Source organism: Coptis chinensis, chromosome 4 (genome assembly GCF_015680905.1).
Source record: "Coptis chinensis isolate HL-2020 chromosome 4, ASM1568090v1, whole genome shotgun sequence".
NCBI classification, from domain to species: domain Eukaryota; kingdom Viridiplantae; phylum Streptophyta; class Magnoliopsida; order Ranunculales; family Ranunculaceae; genus Coptis; species Coptis chinensis.
The window spans coordinates 76147039-76165230 of NC_141459.1; the positions used below are offsets into that span (position 1 = coordinate 76147039).

The 18192-nt window shown below is 35.4% G+C and overlaps 2 protein-coding genes across 2 annotated transcripts; one reads left to right on the forward strand and one right to left on the reverse strand.

Moving 5' to 3' along the window:
- Positions 1-393: 393 nt before the first annotated feature.
- On the reverse strand, positions 394-1275 carry LOC147504852 (uncharacterized). The gene is made up of 3 exons (XM_086604096.1): positions 1005-1275; positions 769-900; positions 394-522 (listed from the first exon to the last, which is right to left on the reverse strand). The coding sequence occupies exons 1-3, from the start codon at positions 1110-1112 to the stop codon at positions 460-462; spliced, it is 303 nt and encodes a 100-aa protein (XP_086460222.1). The 5' UTR covers positions 1113-1275; the 3' UTR covers positions 394-459.
- A 12474-nt stretch (positions 1276-13749) lies between these two features.
- LOC147504853 (uncharacterized) lies at positions 13750-14621 on the forward strand. The gene is made up of 2 exons (XM_086605381.1): positions 13750-14025; positions 14103-14621. Exons 1-2 carry the CDS (start codon positions 13750-13752, stop codon positions 14619-14621), a joined length of 795 nt encoding a protein of 264 aa, XP_086461507.1.
- Positions 14622-18192: the final 3571 nt, after the last annotated feature.

Here is an 18192-nt window from a genome sequence, read left to right on the forward strand (position 1 = left end):
CACTCCTTCGACTTGGACAGGCTACTTCGGATATGTGAGACAGCTCCCCAGCATGTCAATGTATTTGCTACATCATCAAGTCTCAATATATACGCTTCTTCAGTCAGTGGAAAATATCTCTTAGAGAAATAAGTCAAACCAGTAAGTCGAAACACATATGTGCAGTTGTGCAGAGTTCAAGGTTCATTACTACTACTCTGTAGCAAAAACCTTGTGGGCAATTCTAAAAAATTCTGTGATTTACCATGTATAGGAATACTACCAATGTATATTATCATTCAGAAAGCTATATTAGGCTACTGTGCCACGTCGGATGTGTGGGGTTGTGTTGACTGGTGAGTACACAAGCACATGGTGATATAGAATATTGATCTCTTTAAATAGAAAGATATAGTGCAGGCAACATATTGAAATGAAGTAGCAAGTGTGCATCTTTAATTATGTCCATCTGATACAACTCTAACCTGTTCCATGTACTTCCACATAACGTTCAAAGCCAAGAGATTTTTTTCCCATGAATTCCTGTATCAAAGCATTCTAATTAACAATGCATCAGGTGAAACAAAATGACCTAGAAAAAAAAAACTATTCACACCATAAATATTGTGAGCCAAAATCCCAGTTTTACAGATTGAACATGCTAATGTAATCCAACACAAAACATCCTCTCTCACTTATAAGAAAGTATAAAATAGCATGCATCAGAATCCACTATATGAAAAATCAGCTTGTCAGTGCTGATGTTATGTATCTCATTGAGCAGCTTACCTTCTTTATTAGTTGGACATCGTATGATCTACCATATTTGTTCCTAATAAGAGTTGCAAGATCTACCCCACTAAAGGTCGAATCATCTGTCCCTACAATCCTTTCTAGATCATCACGGAATCCATTATTTACCTGAAAGAAAAACAGTATAAGTGCAAAGGCCAAAGCTAATATTCTCCATGCATGACGAATGTTAAGTTCAAGTAGGCATAAATAGAACATAAAAGTCAACATACCGCTCCAGTTTCTTCGTTGGAAGATTCTCCATCGTGCTTATCATCTTCCGAGTCACTTAGATTTGTTCCATCATCCAGTGTACTGGAATATACTGGCCTAGAATGCATAGTACTTCCACAGTAGTTGTCACCAACAACAAGGTGAGAACCTTGGCTTAAACATGATCCCGAGGAAAGAAAATACAGATGATATAAAGTTTTATGAGTTCTTCCTTTGACCGCATCATCTTGAACTCTTAAAGACCAACTCTATAGTTTGCTTGACAAAACACTTGTCATCTCCTGTATCCACCGTGATAAGAGTGCATTTAAGTTAAGGTCGTATGTCACAGCAAGACTTGCCATACTTGCACAGAAGCACTTCCAACACCTTAAAGATTTGATAATAGGGGACTGCAGTAAGTGCTAAACTCAAACTATATTTAGGATACATTGTCATCATCTAAAGTTAAGTATTGGGATGCTTTCAAGAAAATGAACAAGACTCGGATATAAAGAGAAAGAATGGAAGAGTTTTATAATTGGATCAATGCTTCCGTGTGGCATTACAAAAACATGCAGAATGCAAAGACAAAATTCAAGAGTAACTCCATGCGCAAGCAAAGCTACTCAATGGCAGCTATGCTGCATAAGAAAGGGCGAGCAAAACAATCAAGAAGATACAGATTCCTCTTCACGAACCACTTCTCTTGACCAAAGCCTCTGCCGCCCTAGCAATTGATTCTCCAAAGAGATGGATGACAGGTGATTTCTGGATGCTAACCATGCCAACAAGTTCCCTGGAAGAAGCCATGTAATATTTCTGCATTCACAAAGAAACAGTTGAAAAAGAGTACATATACTATTTTTACTAATTAATAGATTGCTTTCACCTTGAGATTTTAACTAACAGAGCAACAAATCCATTGAAAAATAATATGGTACAAACAAAGCACGAACATAATCAAGTCACAACTGCTCAACTCCAAGTCCCCAACATTCAAAGTTTTAAATTGTGTCAAGTGGGATGCACATGGTTCGTATAATTGGATGTAAAAATGGTTGATATATTTGTAACCATGGGAAACAGGTTAAAAATATATGAAAGTACAAAACATAGCTATGCTGCATCCTAAATTGAAGAAAATATATACCATAAGAATCTTGTAGTAAGTAAATTCATACCTAAAACTCATTTGATATTCTTGACTGCACAAACCTTTCCCAATATTCTTGTCTACTCCATTTCTTGTATGCCTCAGGTGGGCTTCTTAACAACAGCTGTGAAAACCATTACACTATCCCCTCTTATTGTGACCTTTAGTCAAACACTTTGCCATTGTGTTTGTTGCTGCCTATAGAGCGTGCACTATATTTCAGGTACAACTACAAATAATTTTTCCAAACTAACAAAGAAGAAAAGATAGAGAACCCATTCGAAGTGTCCGACCCTTTCAAATTTAATTGCCTCACGAGGTTTTCCCGAAGAAGCAGACAAACACAGATTATACAAATGCTTCAAAGCAAGCGGTGACCAAATACATACATCTCAAAACGATGATGTCGCTACTTTGATTCTAAAATAAAACGAAATTGATCAAGTGACGAATTAAATAGAAGGGGTGAGAGATTTTTGGATTGAACAACCATTAAAATTCCTAGAAGAGAGAGATAATGGCGAGGGGGAGGCAACGTCACCATCATTATCAATTGGGAGAGATAGATGTAGAAGCCCTAGTTATATTAGTCGAGAAGGAGAAGTGGGGTTTTGCAGAAAATGCAGACCGAACAGTTTTCCTCCGAGAATTGGGATTGTTTTGAAAATTTGGAATTTTTTTGGTTGTAGTAGTTTCATTGTGAGAAAAAAAAATTATGAGAAACAGAAGAGATGGGAGAGAAGGGAAAAGAATCGGTTCATATTCTCTGATTAGACTTTTCCTTTTCTTAACCTCTTATTAAATAACCCTATTATTACTAATTAAATGACATTTATATTAAGGCGTACAATTGAGAATGGCGTGGATTTGGTTTTCTAATATACTGCCACATGAAAAGACTGATTGCTTCTATTTAAAGGTGTTAAGCAATTTTTTTTATTTAAGGACAATATCGGCATAGAAAATTTATTAAGGCATAAAAAGACAAAGTAGTCCTCATTAATAAATATCTAGGCATCTGATTTTATTATTCATCAAAGGTATTATGCGTCAGAAAAATACCCGGATGAATTTAAGAGGTCACAATCATTATAGGCTATACTACTGATAAGAGCCTAAAACTTTAGTTTTAACCCCTTAACAATCATACTTTTAGACCAATTAAGTGAGTAATAATTAAGAGTTAATACTGATTACGTGTTTTTATGCGTTTCAGGCTTCAAAGTCAATTATGTGCAGAAATGTGCCACTTTGATGAGATAAAGGAGCAATGGTTGGTTGCTAAGGAGTTCTGTGATTAAAGGCCAAGATTCAAGAAGACAAAACCTTTGTAAAGCCTGATAAGAGCCCAAAACTGTAGTTTTAACCCCTTAGCAGTCATACTTTTAGACCAATTATGTGAGTAATAAGTAGGAGTTAATAACCGACACGTGTTTTATGTATTTCGGGCTTCAAAGTCAATTATGTAATGAGGAATGTGCCACTTTGATGAGATAAAGGAGCAATGGTTGGTTACTAAGGAGTTAGGTGATTAAAGGCCAAGATTCAAGAAGACGAAGCCTTTGTAAAGCACTGGTCAAAAGATGAAAAGTCAAAGTCCACGCGGAAGCTTGATGCACAAAGTCAATGAGAACTTCGAAGACCATATCTTTAGACTCGGACCACCGAATTGGGCCTACCTTATGTCAAAACGACCGGCTTGGAAAGCGATTTCCAATCGTCCAAGCCTTGACCCAATCAGAGGAGCAGAAGTGGACGAAAAGTCTGTTGAAGCGAACTGCATTTGAAGAGGCCTTTTGAATTTGAAAGAATTGGGTTTTGGGCGATTCTCGGCCCAAAAAACATGGCTCCAAGCCCATGCACGATTTTTGGATCTGGATGTATAAAACAAAAGCTTAGCTCTTTGTTAATGGTAGCTAGTTAGACCTAAATTAATATATAGAATTCTAGATCTAGTTTTATTAATTAATTAAGTTTTAGTTCCATTTCAATTCTGTTTTAGATTAAATCTTTGAATCATTGTTCTGATTGATTAGATAAATAAAATAGTTAGTTTGTCAATTTGAATTTGGTCATTTCCATTCTAGATCTAATTTCAATTCTTGTTCTTATTTCATTCCAGCCATTAAATTAGATTCATTATTGTTTAATTAAGTAAATCTCAATTTCTTACATTATGTTTAGTTTAGATTCAATGGGAAATGTTAGTTTGATGAATCAAGGCTAAAACCTCCATTAGAGGGGTTGATGAAGCCTTGATGAAAACTTAGTGGTTAGTATAGAATTGGTTGTAGAATCTATTCCACTCTAGAAGGTCGTGTTTCGCCATGAGAATGGGTGGACGACCTCACATGCTAGTTAGTATCCGGTAGGAATGCCATGAACACTAGGGATTAGAACTCGAAATTCTTGCCGTGAAAACGTAAGAATCGAGATACGACAATCTATACTAGGTTATTAGGTTGGAATCGAGGTGGATTCAATTCCCCTCTATTTCTTTATCTAGATTCAAACAATCGTATTTCCGTAGCTTTCGTAGATTCACTTTAGTATTTATTATATCTTGTTATTTATTATATCTTGTTATTTAAATTAACGCGTCTTGTTAGCATAACATTTCGTAAAGCTCTCATTAGACTTAAGACTGATTTCTTAGACTTAGAAAACAATCCATGCTAGGGAACTAGGAGTGGAACGAACTTCCTACTCCACTTAGTGCAATTCGCATTGAGAGTAGAAGCTTTGATAAACATAAGAGATAAAAGATCAGTTTTAGTTTACTTACGTTTTGAATTCATCGTTCATTTTGTAGGTAAACTATTCATTTTACATTTATCAAAGCCTACTCAGACCTTGAAAAGTCAAAGTTCACGCGGGCAGAAACAGTGCACAAAGTCAGTAGAACTTCTGAAGACCGTATCTTTGGACTCAGACCTTGGAATTGGGCCTACCTTATGTCAAAACGACCGGCTCGGGAAGAGCTTTCCAATGGTCCAAGCTTTGGCCCAATCAGAGGAGCAAAAGTGGACTAAAAGTCTATTGAAGCCGAATCCAGCTGAAGAGCCCTTTTTGAACTGAAGAAATTGGGTTTTGGGCACGATTTTCCGACCCAAAACATGGCTCCAAGCCCATGCACGATTTTGGATCTGATTTCCTCCTTATCAACAAAGAAGACTTAACTCTTAAGATATCTAGTAGCTTAGGATAGCAAGTAGCCATTAGAATAGCTTCTAGATCTAGTTTTAATGGTTTTTAATTAAGTTTAGTTTCATTTCATTCTTTGTTTTAGATTAAACCTTTAAAATATTGTTATTGCTTGATTAGATAAATAAAGTAGTTTATTATTGATCAAATTCGATTTTGTCATTTAAATTTGTTAGATCTAATTTCATTTATTGTTTGTTATTTATTTTGTAGTTATTGATTTCGGGTTGGATTATTGTTTAGTTAAAATTCATAAAGTTAGAATCTTTATATTATTTCGTATTCAATTTCATATAAAAAATGATTGCATAATGATTCTTGGCTAACCCTCCATTAGAGGGGGTTGAGAAGCCTTGATGAAAGCTTGATTCCGATTATCGTAGAGTCGTCGTAATTTCTATTCCACTCTAGAAACGATTAATTCACCATGAGAATGGGTTTAATTGTTCACATGCTAGTTATGAATTGGTAGAAGTGCCATGTGTAATTAGGGATTAGGAAGAACCAATTGTTCTGCGTAGCAATTCAATTCGGATTATGATGATTCGTCGTTAGTAAGTTAAGTTGAGTTAAGGTGGAATCAATCCCCCCTAATTCCTTATCATAGAATCAACGCAGCATTCCGTAGTTAATTAGTCGTATCTTGTGGGTAGTTGTATCGTAGTTTATAATTTGTAAATCTCTCATTAGACTTTAGTTAAGATTGATTAGACTTAGAAAACATTACATGTGAAAGAACTAGGAGTGGAACGAATCATCTACTCCACTATATCTCAATAGGATTGAGAGTAGAAATCTTTGATAAATTAGGCACGAAGAGTAGTTTTAGTTTTACTTTCGTTTAGAGTTTCATCGCTTTATTCATTAGTAAAACTATTCATTTTACATTTTATCAACTACTAGTAGAGATATATATAAGAATGACTTGAGTTACTCCCTTAATTTGCTCGGTAAGAATTGTCATATAAAGGTTAGGCTTTGGCTTAGCTCAGTTAACTGGAGAAATAACAATTGCTTTTCATAGTTTTGTAGGAACCAGGATTCGTTAAATATTTGGAAAATATTAGAGTTTCATAAGAAATTTTTTGTCCAACTCCAACACGAAGACGTGTATTCCTCTTTTCCTACTAAATAACAAATCTGATGATATCTATTAAGTTTCCATGCGTTACTCAAAACTGTGTAAATGCCTGCAAAACATTAATATATAAATAAAGGTAATTTAGTTGTTAGAAAAACTTGTTTACAAACTCTAATGTTGAACATAATTCTATGATATATAATTTAATCAAAACCTTCATCTAAATCTAATGAATTATATTTTTAATTTTATTATGGGCCTTCTTTCAGCTCTAGGTTTTGTTGTACTTTGTATGTAGAAAAGTTAAACAACAAAATTCTAAAGATGAGAGATGAACAACCGCGATTAAGTATGGTAGATTATGATTCTCAAATGGTTACAACACCAACCTATAGCTTCAGTCTATACATCCGCCCATTCTTTCTCACGCAACACTCCCTTGTGATAGTTAAAACCCAAATGATAGATTGTCTATAGCAATTATATCATGACGTAGCATGAGAAGGTCCACTTTTAAGATATTTCCTTTAGTAGTATTAGTAAGTTGATTTAGTAGTTTCCTACACAAAGTTTTATTAGGTTTAGAAGTCTAGGTTTATTGATTATCAAGTATGGCTTATCTATATAAATAGGTCAATGTAGTTTGTTTAGATTAAATCAAGGGATATTTAGCTTTTGGGCCACTTTTTAATTGGATAATTTGCAGTTGGTCACCAATTGATCGTTTATTTGCGTTTGGGCCAAAATTGACGGTTGACTGCATTGACTTTGAGTTGACCTTCTTGTTCTATCTATAATTTTCTAGAAATGGCTAAAATGCCCTGCACATGCCATACAAGTGACTTACTTGTGGACCAAACACAAATATTACTATTAATAGTATGACCAAATGCTAAAAATTTCAAATAATAGTCAGACACTTGACAAGATCTAAGATTTGATTCAATGGCCATATAAGAATCTTTTTGCGACCACAACTTAACCAACTTACATCCTGCACCTAAGCCAAGTTAATTAACATACACACAAATACGACTGAAAAGTTATGGGTGGAAGCAAAACAAAATGCATATTATTAATTTTTGCATAATTGTACGAATTAAATAGTCTCAATCATTACACATATTTTTTTATGGTAGGAGCAAAACGAAACTTCACAAATATTATTATGAACATGTTTGGGGTTGTGATAATTCAATTGCTATACTTAGAGGTTAGAATTGAAGGTGTTTGATTTTCATTAGCTCTTGTACTAAAATAATTGTGAGGTATTGTTCAAATTGGATGATCTCAAGCCTAAATTTGAACAAAATTTTTACATCTATATAAAGATGGCCGATTGCAGAACAACTCATACGATTTATTACTAGTGTTAGTCATGGGGTTGAACAATCATCTATTGTTGATTCAATCGCTATCATAAGGTATATATAAACTAGAATATAATAAAGGTTGGTAAAAGAGAGTGAATATTTGAGTGGCCATTTATCCAATTAGCGAGTTTTAACTTTCAACGAGGTTGAGCTTATGCTAATGGGGGAGGTGGAAGAATAGAGTGGTATAATAGATAATATAATTTTTTAAAGGTGAGTTTATAGACGTAACAAGGAGAGAATATTAACACTCTAAAATTATTGTTTAATGGTACAAAGAACATAAAATTGTACACCTCAATTAGCGACTAATTTTATGTCAATTTAGAGTTGGTCAACTACCAACTCTAAATTACATGAAAGATGCATCATAATTAGAGCATTCAATCAAAATTAGAACAAATTTAGGCCCTTTATTAAATGCCCAAGTCTTATCTCAAAATTAGGGTTTGCCCCCCAAACTTTTACTGTAAATTAGGGTTTGGTCCTAAGGGTAAATGTGTCAATATATAAAATATGGATGAACAACCGTCAATTTTGGCCCAAATACAAATAAACGATCTGCAAATTATCCAATTTAAAAGTGGCCCAAAAGCTAAATATCCCTTAAATAAATAAACCAATTATCAATTATTAAATTATCAAATCGCCAAAAATCTTTTATATTTTTCTACCTCAACTTCTACAATTCTTCAAACTTCAATTATTCTTCTTGATTATATCTATATCTTAATATTAAAGCTCCCACAAGGGGTATTTTTCGAGCTCTATTAAAATTTCACGTCATCTCCTATTAAAACAGAAATATCTCTCCTATTTGAAAACGGAAATCTTTTTTTACAACGGGAATCCTTCTCCTATTAAAATAGAATTTTTCTCCTATTTGAAAAACGAGAATCTTTTTTTTATTATTATTATAATTCTAACACTTCTAATTAAAGCGGGAATCATTCTCCTATTAAAATGGGAATTCCTCCCCTATTGAAAAGAGAAAATGTAACATATCTAATTAAAACGGGAATTATTCTCCTATTAAAACAGGATCTCTCTCCCAATTAAAAAAATGGGTTTTTAAAATTTAATTAAAATTTCATTTAAAACAATTTGTTAGAAAATTAAAAAGGGTTAGCGACTAAAACGGTAGTCTCAATTTTCTAAAAAAAAATCTAAATGTTTTTAAAAGAGCCGGTGCGTATGCACGGGCGTACAAGCTAGTCTTAATGTTAAAGCTCCCACAAGGGGCATTTTTCGAGCTCTATTAAAATTCCACATCATCAACTTAATAGTTAACTTAAAACAGGAAACTCTTTTCCTTTTAGAATCCAACTTCAAACGGGAATCTCCTTTCTTTTTAAAACCAAAACTCAAATAGTAGCATAAAAACTCTTTATTTCCAAATTAAAATGGTATCCCTCCCCCAATTAAAAAACACGGGTTTTTAAAACATAATTAAAACAATTTGTTAAGAAATTAAAATGGGTTTTTAAGACTTGATTAAAACAATTTGTTAGGAAATTAAAATAGGTTAGCTTAATTTTAAAACAGGAATCACGATTTGTTATGATTGTTGAACAAATTTTTAAAAGAGCCGGTGCGTATGCACGGGTCTACTTTGTAGTATATATATATATATACTTGAGGAAATCTCGTTCTAAACCCTTGTTCCCCATCATATCAACTCTGAAATTTCTATAGAATGACTTTGATCATCACATCAAAGCAATGACAAACAAATATAAAGTGCAACAACATCCAAGAGATTAATAAGTGAAAAGATGAAAAACTTAGAGACCACTCAACAGTAAAGGGAAGCTTGAGATCAATTTTAGAACAAGTTAAACCACATATACTTGGATCAATTTTCCCTCCATGCCAAGACTTCAATTGCTTATACATAGCACAACCATATTTTATTCTTTTTCACCAAAACACAATTGCAATTTACTTCTTTTAACTTGGAACAAAGTTGCAACCATGCAAGCAGAGTGATGATATGCAGACTAACTCAAACCCTTTGATGCACTATGAATTAGAGCATAATGAGTATAATAATCTCCTTGAAACTACTAGAAATGGGGATTTATCTGTCGAGGAGCCATCAGAGGATGGAACCCTCTACTTTAAGGATATGAACAATATTCCACTGGCTGATCTACAATCTCTGGCTACTCCAAGGAATGGAATTGAGACAAAGAATCAAGGAAAGAAAACGAATGAATCAAGTGGAAAGAAAAAAAAAAGGAAAAAGAGCAAGGGGGTGACACAAGGGTTCAAAAAACAAACATCCTAAGTTCTAAATGATAGGTCCTATTTGTATTTGGAATGTGAGGGGAGCTAATGACTTATTAAAAGCAAAGGAAATCAATAAGGTGAGGGTAGATAAGAAGTTGTGTATCTTTGGTTTACTGGAAACGAAAGTTAAGTATCCGAAGTATGATCTCATAAGAAAAATTTGCTGCCCTTCCTGGGAGCATACTAACAACTATGGCAAGAGTCAGTCAGGCAGAATTTAGGTTTGTTGGGATCCGTATGTTGTTAAAGTAGTCCATTTAACAGATTCATAACAGTTTATACATTGTAGGGTTACCTATCTTCCAGAGGCAGAAGATTTCTTACTCACTGGTATATGCGAGTAATTCTCTACAAGAAAGGATAAAGTTGTGGAAAGAGGTGTTAGTCATTCAAAGATCGGTACATAAGCCATGGTGTGTAACAGGGGATTTCAATAACATACTGACTACAGACGAAAGATTAGGTGGAGAACCAATGCATCCGAATGAAGCGGCTGATTTTAATATATGTTTACAGAATGCGGGGCTTTCGGACATCAAGTATACTGGATTCTTTTATAATTGGTGGAATAAATATATTGGAACAACCAGAGTTATGTCGAGGATAGATAGATACCTAGTTAATAATTTGTGGCTAACTCGTTATCCACAAGCTATAGCTGATTTTTTTACCTCAAGGGGTCTCTGATCACTCTCCAATGCTGCTAAGGGTGTGTTTGGAATGCTGGATTTGAGGGGAGAATTCAGAATATATTTCCAAGAATTAGGAGTTATCTCGTTTGGCAACCTTTTGTGCGCTAGAATGAAAACTCCAAAACCCCAAAATAAAGGAATCGCAAATTTCTATGGGGGCAGAAACTTGAGATTTCCGTATTCCACAATTCCTTGCGGGTGAAAAATTATCAGGTAAGATATATTTTCTACTTCTTTAAAACCTCTCGTACATCCCACTCGATCTCGCTACCAACACTAGTCGAAAACTCATCCATTTTTTCTCTGCAACTCGTCCAAGGTGTGCACTCTCTCACTTGTTTATGTTGGTGTTTCATCTCTCATCTCTCATCCCTCATTATTCTTGTTGTTGTTGTTTGCACAGTTCTATAATTCTTATCTTTTTTCTTTCTACTTTTTATGCTTTATATTAAATTTCTAGTTCTCTTGATTATGTATTAATAGCTTACTGTTTTGAACATAAGGTTTAATATGGAATCATCTTAAATGAACATGACCAATAAACAAGTAAAAGTAACTTCATTGAAATTCTTGACATGTAAAGATGAACGAACTCACCATTTTATTCAGGATGAGATCACCTGACTGGCTATTAAGACACTAGAGATGTACAACCGATATAGTTAGTTATGACAAGCATCAAATGCATTCCTAATAGAATCATGAAATAACCATTTCATTTATTTAGATAGAACAATCACACATCTCTTATCCTACATACTAATTCAAATCAGATGTCCCATTTAACCTTTTTATCTACTGATCTAAACATTATGACGAATAGACATCTTCTAGACCTCTATCAAATAACTTGCCCAATCAGCTAATTAAGATCAACTAACACAAGCCTAAAGCATTATTTGTTTTGTCTATTCATAATGGTAACTTAAAGAACAACTAGTTTCATGCAAAAAAAAATAATAAATAAAAAAAAACAGTTCCACATTATTATTATTATTTTAAATCTAAGAAGGTACAAATTGGATGGCATAACTCAAAGTAATTGTTGGGCCTCTTCATGTTAAAAATGTCAACAAATTGCTCTGCTGTCATTTTATAATCCAAGGAGAAGTTCTTGAGACAGTGAGATTACTATGAATCACTTTTTGGTGGTGTCATGTCCTTCTTTATACCATAATGAGGAAAAATCTGATGGCCAAGCTCCATCATGTATTGGAACAAAAATGGGGGTGTAGTAATCAGGTGGAAAGTAAATAAGTGCAGCTAGCATAGTCGATGGCTTACTGTTGCAATGCTTATTAAGTAAATGTTTTTATGCATTTTCTTTGCATGTATGCATTGATGAATAATTTGATGCTTATAATATAGATGGAAGATCATACATATGATACTGACGATGAGAGTATGGATGTTGTAGCTACATGTGTGGCTACAACATTGTGTGCTGTAGGATGGTACCACGATACATATATAGATAAATTTCCTACATCCAATCTTGATATTGAAAGAGAGAAGTTTATGAATAAGCTGACTAATGGGAATGATAACGATTGTCGCAACATGTTACGGATGAATAAAATCCAATTTCTTAGTTTGTGTGATTTTTTGCATCGAAAACGAGGAATACAAGATTCAAAGTTTGTCTCTCTAGAGGAACAGATTGCATATTTTTTACATACCATTGTACATGATGTAAGAAATCGAGTAGTGAAATTTGGTTTTAATCGTTCTGGGGAAGTTGTTCATCGTCATTTTAAGCGAGTTTTGAATGCAATAATACGTGTGTATAAGTATCTTGTTAGACGACCTAGGGGACTTCCATATCCACAAATTGCCGAGAATCCAAGATTTACATATTTTAAGGTAAATTTATATATCAACACGGGATATTAGGATTGCATGGGTGCACTAGATGGAACTTATGTCCCTACAAAAGTCCCACTTGCAGAACAAGGAGCTTATCGTAATAGGAAGAAACAAATTTCACAAAATGTCTTAGGTGCATGTACAATGGACATGAAGTTCACATACGTTTTAGCCGGTTGGGAAGGATCTGCGGCAGATAGTAGAGTACTACAATCTGCATTACGGAGGCAGGATCCACTTCCTGTTCCAATTGGTATGTTCTTTACCAATTGCTATTAAAAGACAATATACATATTGATTAGAAATAGATCAACTAATGAAGTGTTGTCATTTTAAATAGGTAACTATTACCTTGTGGATGCAGGATATGCCAATGCCTCTGGATTTCTTTCCCCGTATCTTGGTGTTCGCTACCATCTCAATGAATGGAGGGGAGGCAGAAGACCACAAAATTTTAAGGAACTATTCAATCATAGGCATTCATCGCTACACAATGTGATCGAAAGGACATTTGGATTGATAAAAAAACGATGGGCGATACTAAGAAGTGATCCATTTTATAGTTTTGAGATGCAAGTGAAGATTGTGCTTGTTTGTTGTGTTGTTCACAATTATATAATGACCATAGATCCAGATGATCCTTTATTAGCTAAGGTTGATATTGAGTTGGAAATCTTAGGGCCAAAGACAAATGAGTTGATCACTGAAGTTAGTTATGGCAATGATGATTGGAATGTAATGAGGGACCAGATGGCACAACAAATGTTTGCTGACTATATGGCATCGAGAAATCGTTAGATGACTTAGTCTTATAGCTTTTCTACTTGAGAATTGAAATCGTTAAATGACTTAGTCTTATAGTTTTTCTACTTGAGAATGTTTTATTTTCTAGTCTATGTTTGGTTTGTTGCAATGTTTCTTGGATTGAATTTATGTATTCTTTATATTTCTAATTAATAAGCATTTGCATCATGTTGTATGGGAACTCAATGATAATTTTTGTATGTAACTTCTGAACTGTTAGAAATGGAGAACAATTAATTACCTGAACAACCAAAAAGCACCAAAGCAAAAGGAAACTATGTGGTTTGGACAATTGAGATGGATCATGTATTAACTGAGACGTTTCTTGACCAAGTTCAAAAGGGAAACATATCTGAACAAGGTTGGAAGCCTGTTGTTTGGACTGTAACTGTTAATGCCATCAAAGAAAAATGTGGAAAAGTAGTGACAAAGGATAATGTTCAAGCTCGCTTAAAGACTTGGACTAAGAATTTTAATATCGTGACTGAGCTTCAAGACCAATCAAGATTCAAGTGGGATGAAAATCGCAAGATGATTGTGGTGAGGGATGATGTTTGGGAGAACTATGTTAAGGTAATTTTTTTAGTAATATAAATTTGCCTTTTATTGTCAAGGTGTTTTTTCTTAAATATTGGTTAAATAATTTGTAGTCACATCCCGATGCCAAAGGGTTTAGGTATAAGCCTCTCACAAACTATGATGAGTTAGCAATTATTGTTGGGAAGAATAATGCAAAAGGAGTTGGCGCTAACACAGGAGGAGAACTTAATAAAGCAAGAGAAGAAGTTGAAAACAATGGCAACAATGAGAATGATGGCCATGAGGACATTAATGGCGAAAATGAAGGAAGTGACAAGCAATTGAAAAGAGGTTCGGATGAGAAACAATCTGCAAATAAAAAAGTTCGCACAGGTGATGCCATTGCCGCAGTTATGACTTCCATGACTGATACATTGAAGTTTATGGTAGAGACCAACTCACGTGCATGTCTTCCCACTGTTGATGTGAACAAGTTATGCCAAGAAGTTAATAAAGTTCCGGATTTTGATCGTTCTCTAACACTACGAGTTGTTGATTTGCTTGCAGCTGATAAGACTAAGGAACACGTCTTTTATGGGCTTCCGGATGATTTTAAGAAAGAATGGTTGATGATGCATCTCAATGTTTAGAATACTACTTTTAAGAGGAGATTTAAACATTCAAAAATAAAGTTTATAATAAATTTGGTCTGTAGACCTGTTGGTTTAGAGTACATTTTTTTTTTGAATATATCAACTTTGGTTTGGAAATTTTGAGTGGCCAAACAGTTGATTTGATATTATGTGGAATTTGGAAATGAATTCCGTTATGCAACCAAACATAGGAATTCCAATTTGAGGAATTTTAACTACTTGAAATTGTAAGTCTTGGAATTATATTTTTAATTCCAATTCCACAGGAAAACTTCCAAACACACCCTAACTTGGAACGACTTCTCCAAAAAACCCACTCCTTTAAGATTTCGCAATTTTTGGGTTTATCAGACAGAGTTTAAGAATATGCTAGAGGAAGTCTGGGCAACATAAATCTTTAATAATCCGATGTACAAGTTGATGCAGAAACTCAAGATACTAAAGGAAAGGATTCGACCATGGGCACGGAGAAACTTCTCCAACTTACATGAGAGAGTAAATGTAGCAAGGTAGAACCTTCAAGATGCTCAAATTTTGCTCCAAAACAAGTCTGATGATGCCATGTTAGGAGAGGCAGAAAGGGAGGCCATGCAGAAATATATCAATCTTGCAAGAGCATAAGCGATAGATATGGACCAGAAATCTGAGGAAAAATGGATGATAGATGGCGACAGATGCACAAGCTATTTTTTCAATTCATTAAAGGAAAAAATAGCTAAGAAAGGTATATGGACTATTGTCAATGAAAATGGGGAGACAGTCCATGGACAGGCAGAAGTGGCAGGGATCATTGTTGATTACTTCACCAGGATGTTGGGCACTGCAGCATCACCATTTAGGGAAAGAGAGTTCTTCATGGACTTGAAAGTTTGGAATACTATTGAAGCGACTTTGTGTGATGTTCTAGATGCCGAGGTAACGGGTGCAAAGATAAGAAAGGTAATTTTTGATATGGAGAATAACAAAGTGCATGGACCAGATGGGTTTAATCCATTCTTCTTCAAACACTGCTGGGAAACAATGGGAGACGATGTCATAAATGCAGTCCAAAATGTTTTCAGTAACTTCAAGATGTCGCGGGGTATAAATGCAACTTTCCTGTGCCTCATGCCAAAGGTGAGCAATCCTTCAAAAGTGGAAGATTTTCGACCCATAGCACTGTGCAACACGATATACAAGTGTGTTTCCAAAGTAATCACTACTAGAATGCAACTGGTGATTTCTGACCTTGTTCATGAGAACCAGTCTGCTTTCATACTAGGTAGATCTATACAAGACAACATACTCATAGCGCATGAAGTGTTGAGAGGGTATAATAGAATACATGGTACTCCCAGATGTTCTATTAAACTAGATATCAGGAAGGCATATGATACGGTCAGTTGGCAATCTATTCTCTACTTACTGGAGAGATTTGGATTCCCCCCGAAGATACGCCGATGGATTCATATGTGCATCAGCTCACCATTCTATTCTGTCTTGGTGAATGGGTCTCCTGAAGGGTTTTTTGCTGGAGGAAGAGGGTTGAGACAAGGTGACCCCCATGTCCCCTTATCTATTTGTGATTTTCATGAAAATTCTGGGTACTGTAATCAGGGAGAGTATTGCTTCAAAACTCATGCGCTACCATTCTAAATGCAAGAGGACTTTGTTGACGCACTTGGCCTTCGCTGATGATGTCCTTATTTTCTGCAAAGGGGAAGTAAGCTCTATTGTAGCTTTCAGGGATTGCTTACAGATCTTCAGTGAAGCGATTGGCCTTAAAATCAACTCTCAAAAGACTACAATCATGAAGGGTGCCATGGAGCATCAAGAAGCAACAATATTGGCTCAGTTACTGGGTCTGGAATTTGTGAAACCGCCAGTGAGATATCTCGGCCTCCCACTATTTTCTAATCATATGGGTATCAAAGAATTTCAACCTTTGATTGAGAAGATAACATGTAGAATCAAGGATTGGAAAACTAAACTTTTATCCCATGTAGGTAGATTACAATTGATTATGTCGGTTTTGAGCTCTCCAAACATCTATTGGGCTCGAACTTTCATTCTGCCATTAACGGTCCTTGAACAAGTGGAGAAGATATGTGCCACTTTCCTCTGGAGTGGGATAGAAGCTAAGAGATGTGTGCATCAAGCAAGTTTGAGCACTATATGCAAAACTAAGGAGGAGGGTGGTTTAGGTATGATGAATATGGAAACATAGAATAAGGGTGCTCATTGTGGGTTGTTGTTCAAGATAGCAGTGTCTGGGTCAACTAGATTTGGGAGAATCAGATGAGAAATAAATACTTGTGGACCATGCCAATTCCAGCTGACTACTCATGGTCATGGAGAAACATCTTGAAGTGCAGGAAAGAAGCAAGAGAGTTGATTAGATACTCTATCTCAAATGGCGAAGACGCTACTTTGGCATGACATTTGGTGTAGTAGTAGTCCATTAATTAACAATGCTCAAGCAGTAGCAGAAATTCAGCTACCTCCCAATGCGACAGTGAAGGAACTCTTGACAAGTGGAGAGTGGGATAACATAGTGAAAGATTTGCAGTGTCACAACCTCAGAGAAGATATCTTGCGCACACTAATTAATCGACACCTCGATAGAGACCGAGTGGTGTGGCTTCCTCATCACAGTGGTTCCTTCACTTCAAACAGTGCATATCAAGCTTTGAGAAGACAAAGGGAAAAAGTAAAATGGCAGAGATTGGTATGGGGCCGACACGTAATCCCTCGGCATTCCTTTACTTGTTGGCAACTGTTCTCCAATAGTTTGTTCACCCAAGACAGGTTAGTGCAAAAGAAGATACTCTCTCACTCCTCTTGTTGCTTATGTCAGCAAAGTAGGGAGTTCTCTAATCACCTCTACTTTGACTGCACGTATTCTCGTGAGATCATCAATGGAATCAAGCAGATTTTGGGTATAGTTACTGATTGCAGAAATTCCAAAAGAGAATGGTCGTCTATTCTGAAATTCTGCAAGGGCACGAGTTGGGTGATTGAACAAAACAAGAACGAGTTAAGCTGAATACTGATGGGTCACTAACAGGAGAGGGTACAGGACATGGTGGAGCAATCATGAACATAAAGGGCAAAGTTCTGGTAGCGTTTTCTGGTAGTGGGGGCGAGCGGTCAGTTCTATTCCAGGAACTGAAAGCTATAGAGGTTGGGCCGTGCAGATGGATGGAGATGGGCTTCGAGAATGTAGATGTGGCTACAGACTCACTTCTAGCAATCCAAATGATAACTAAACTGGCGAATCCACCATGGAACTGTCTTGATGTGTTAACACACATCTTAGAAATTTTGACCAAATTTAAAAGCTGTAATTTTGCTCATGTATATCGGGAGACCAAGAGTCGCTGATCATCTTGCAGGACCATGGTATTGATATTTTGCATGTTGGTCCTCTTCTAGATAGAGAATTATATAATCTTGTTGAGGAGGATGTTGCGGGTACCATATATGTACAATTTGGTTGATTAATGCAGGTAGGGGTCCACCTAACCCTAGCTTAAATTTTTTTAAAAAAAAGTTGCAACCACGCTTTAATCCTTTTTTTTTTGTTGGT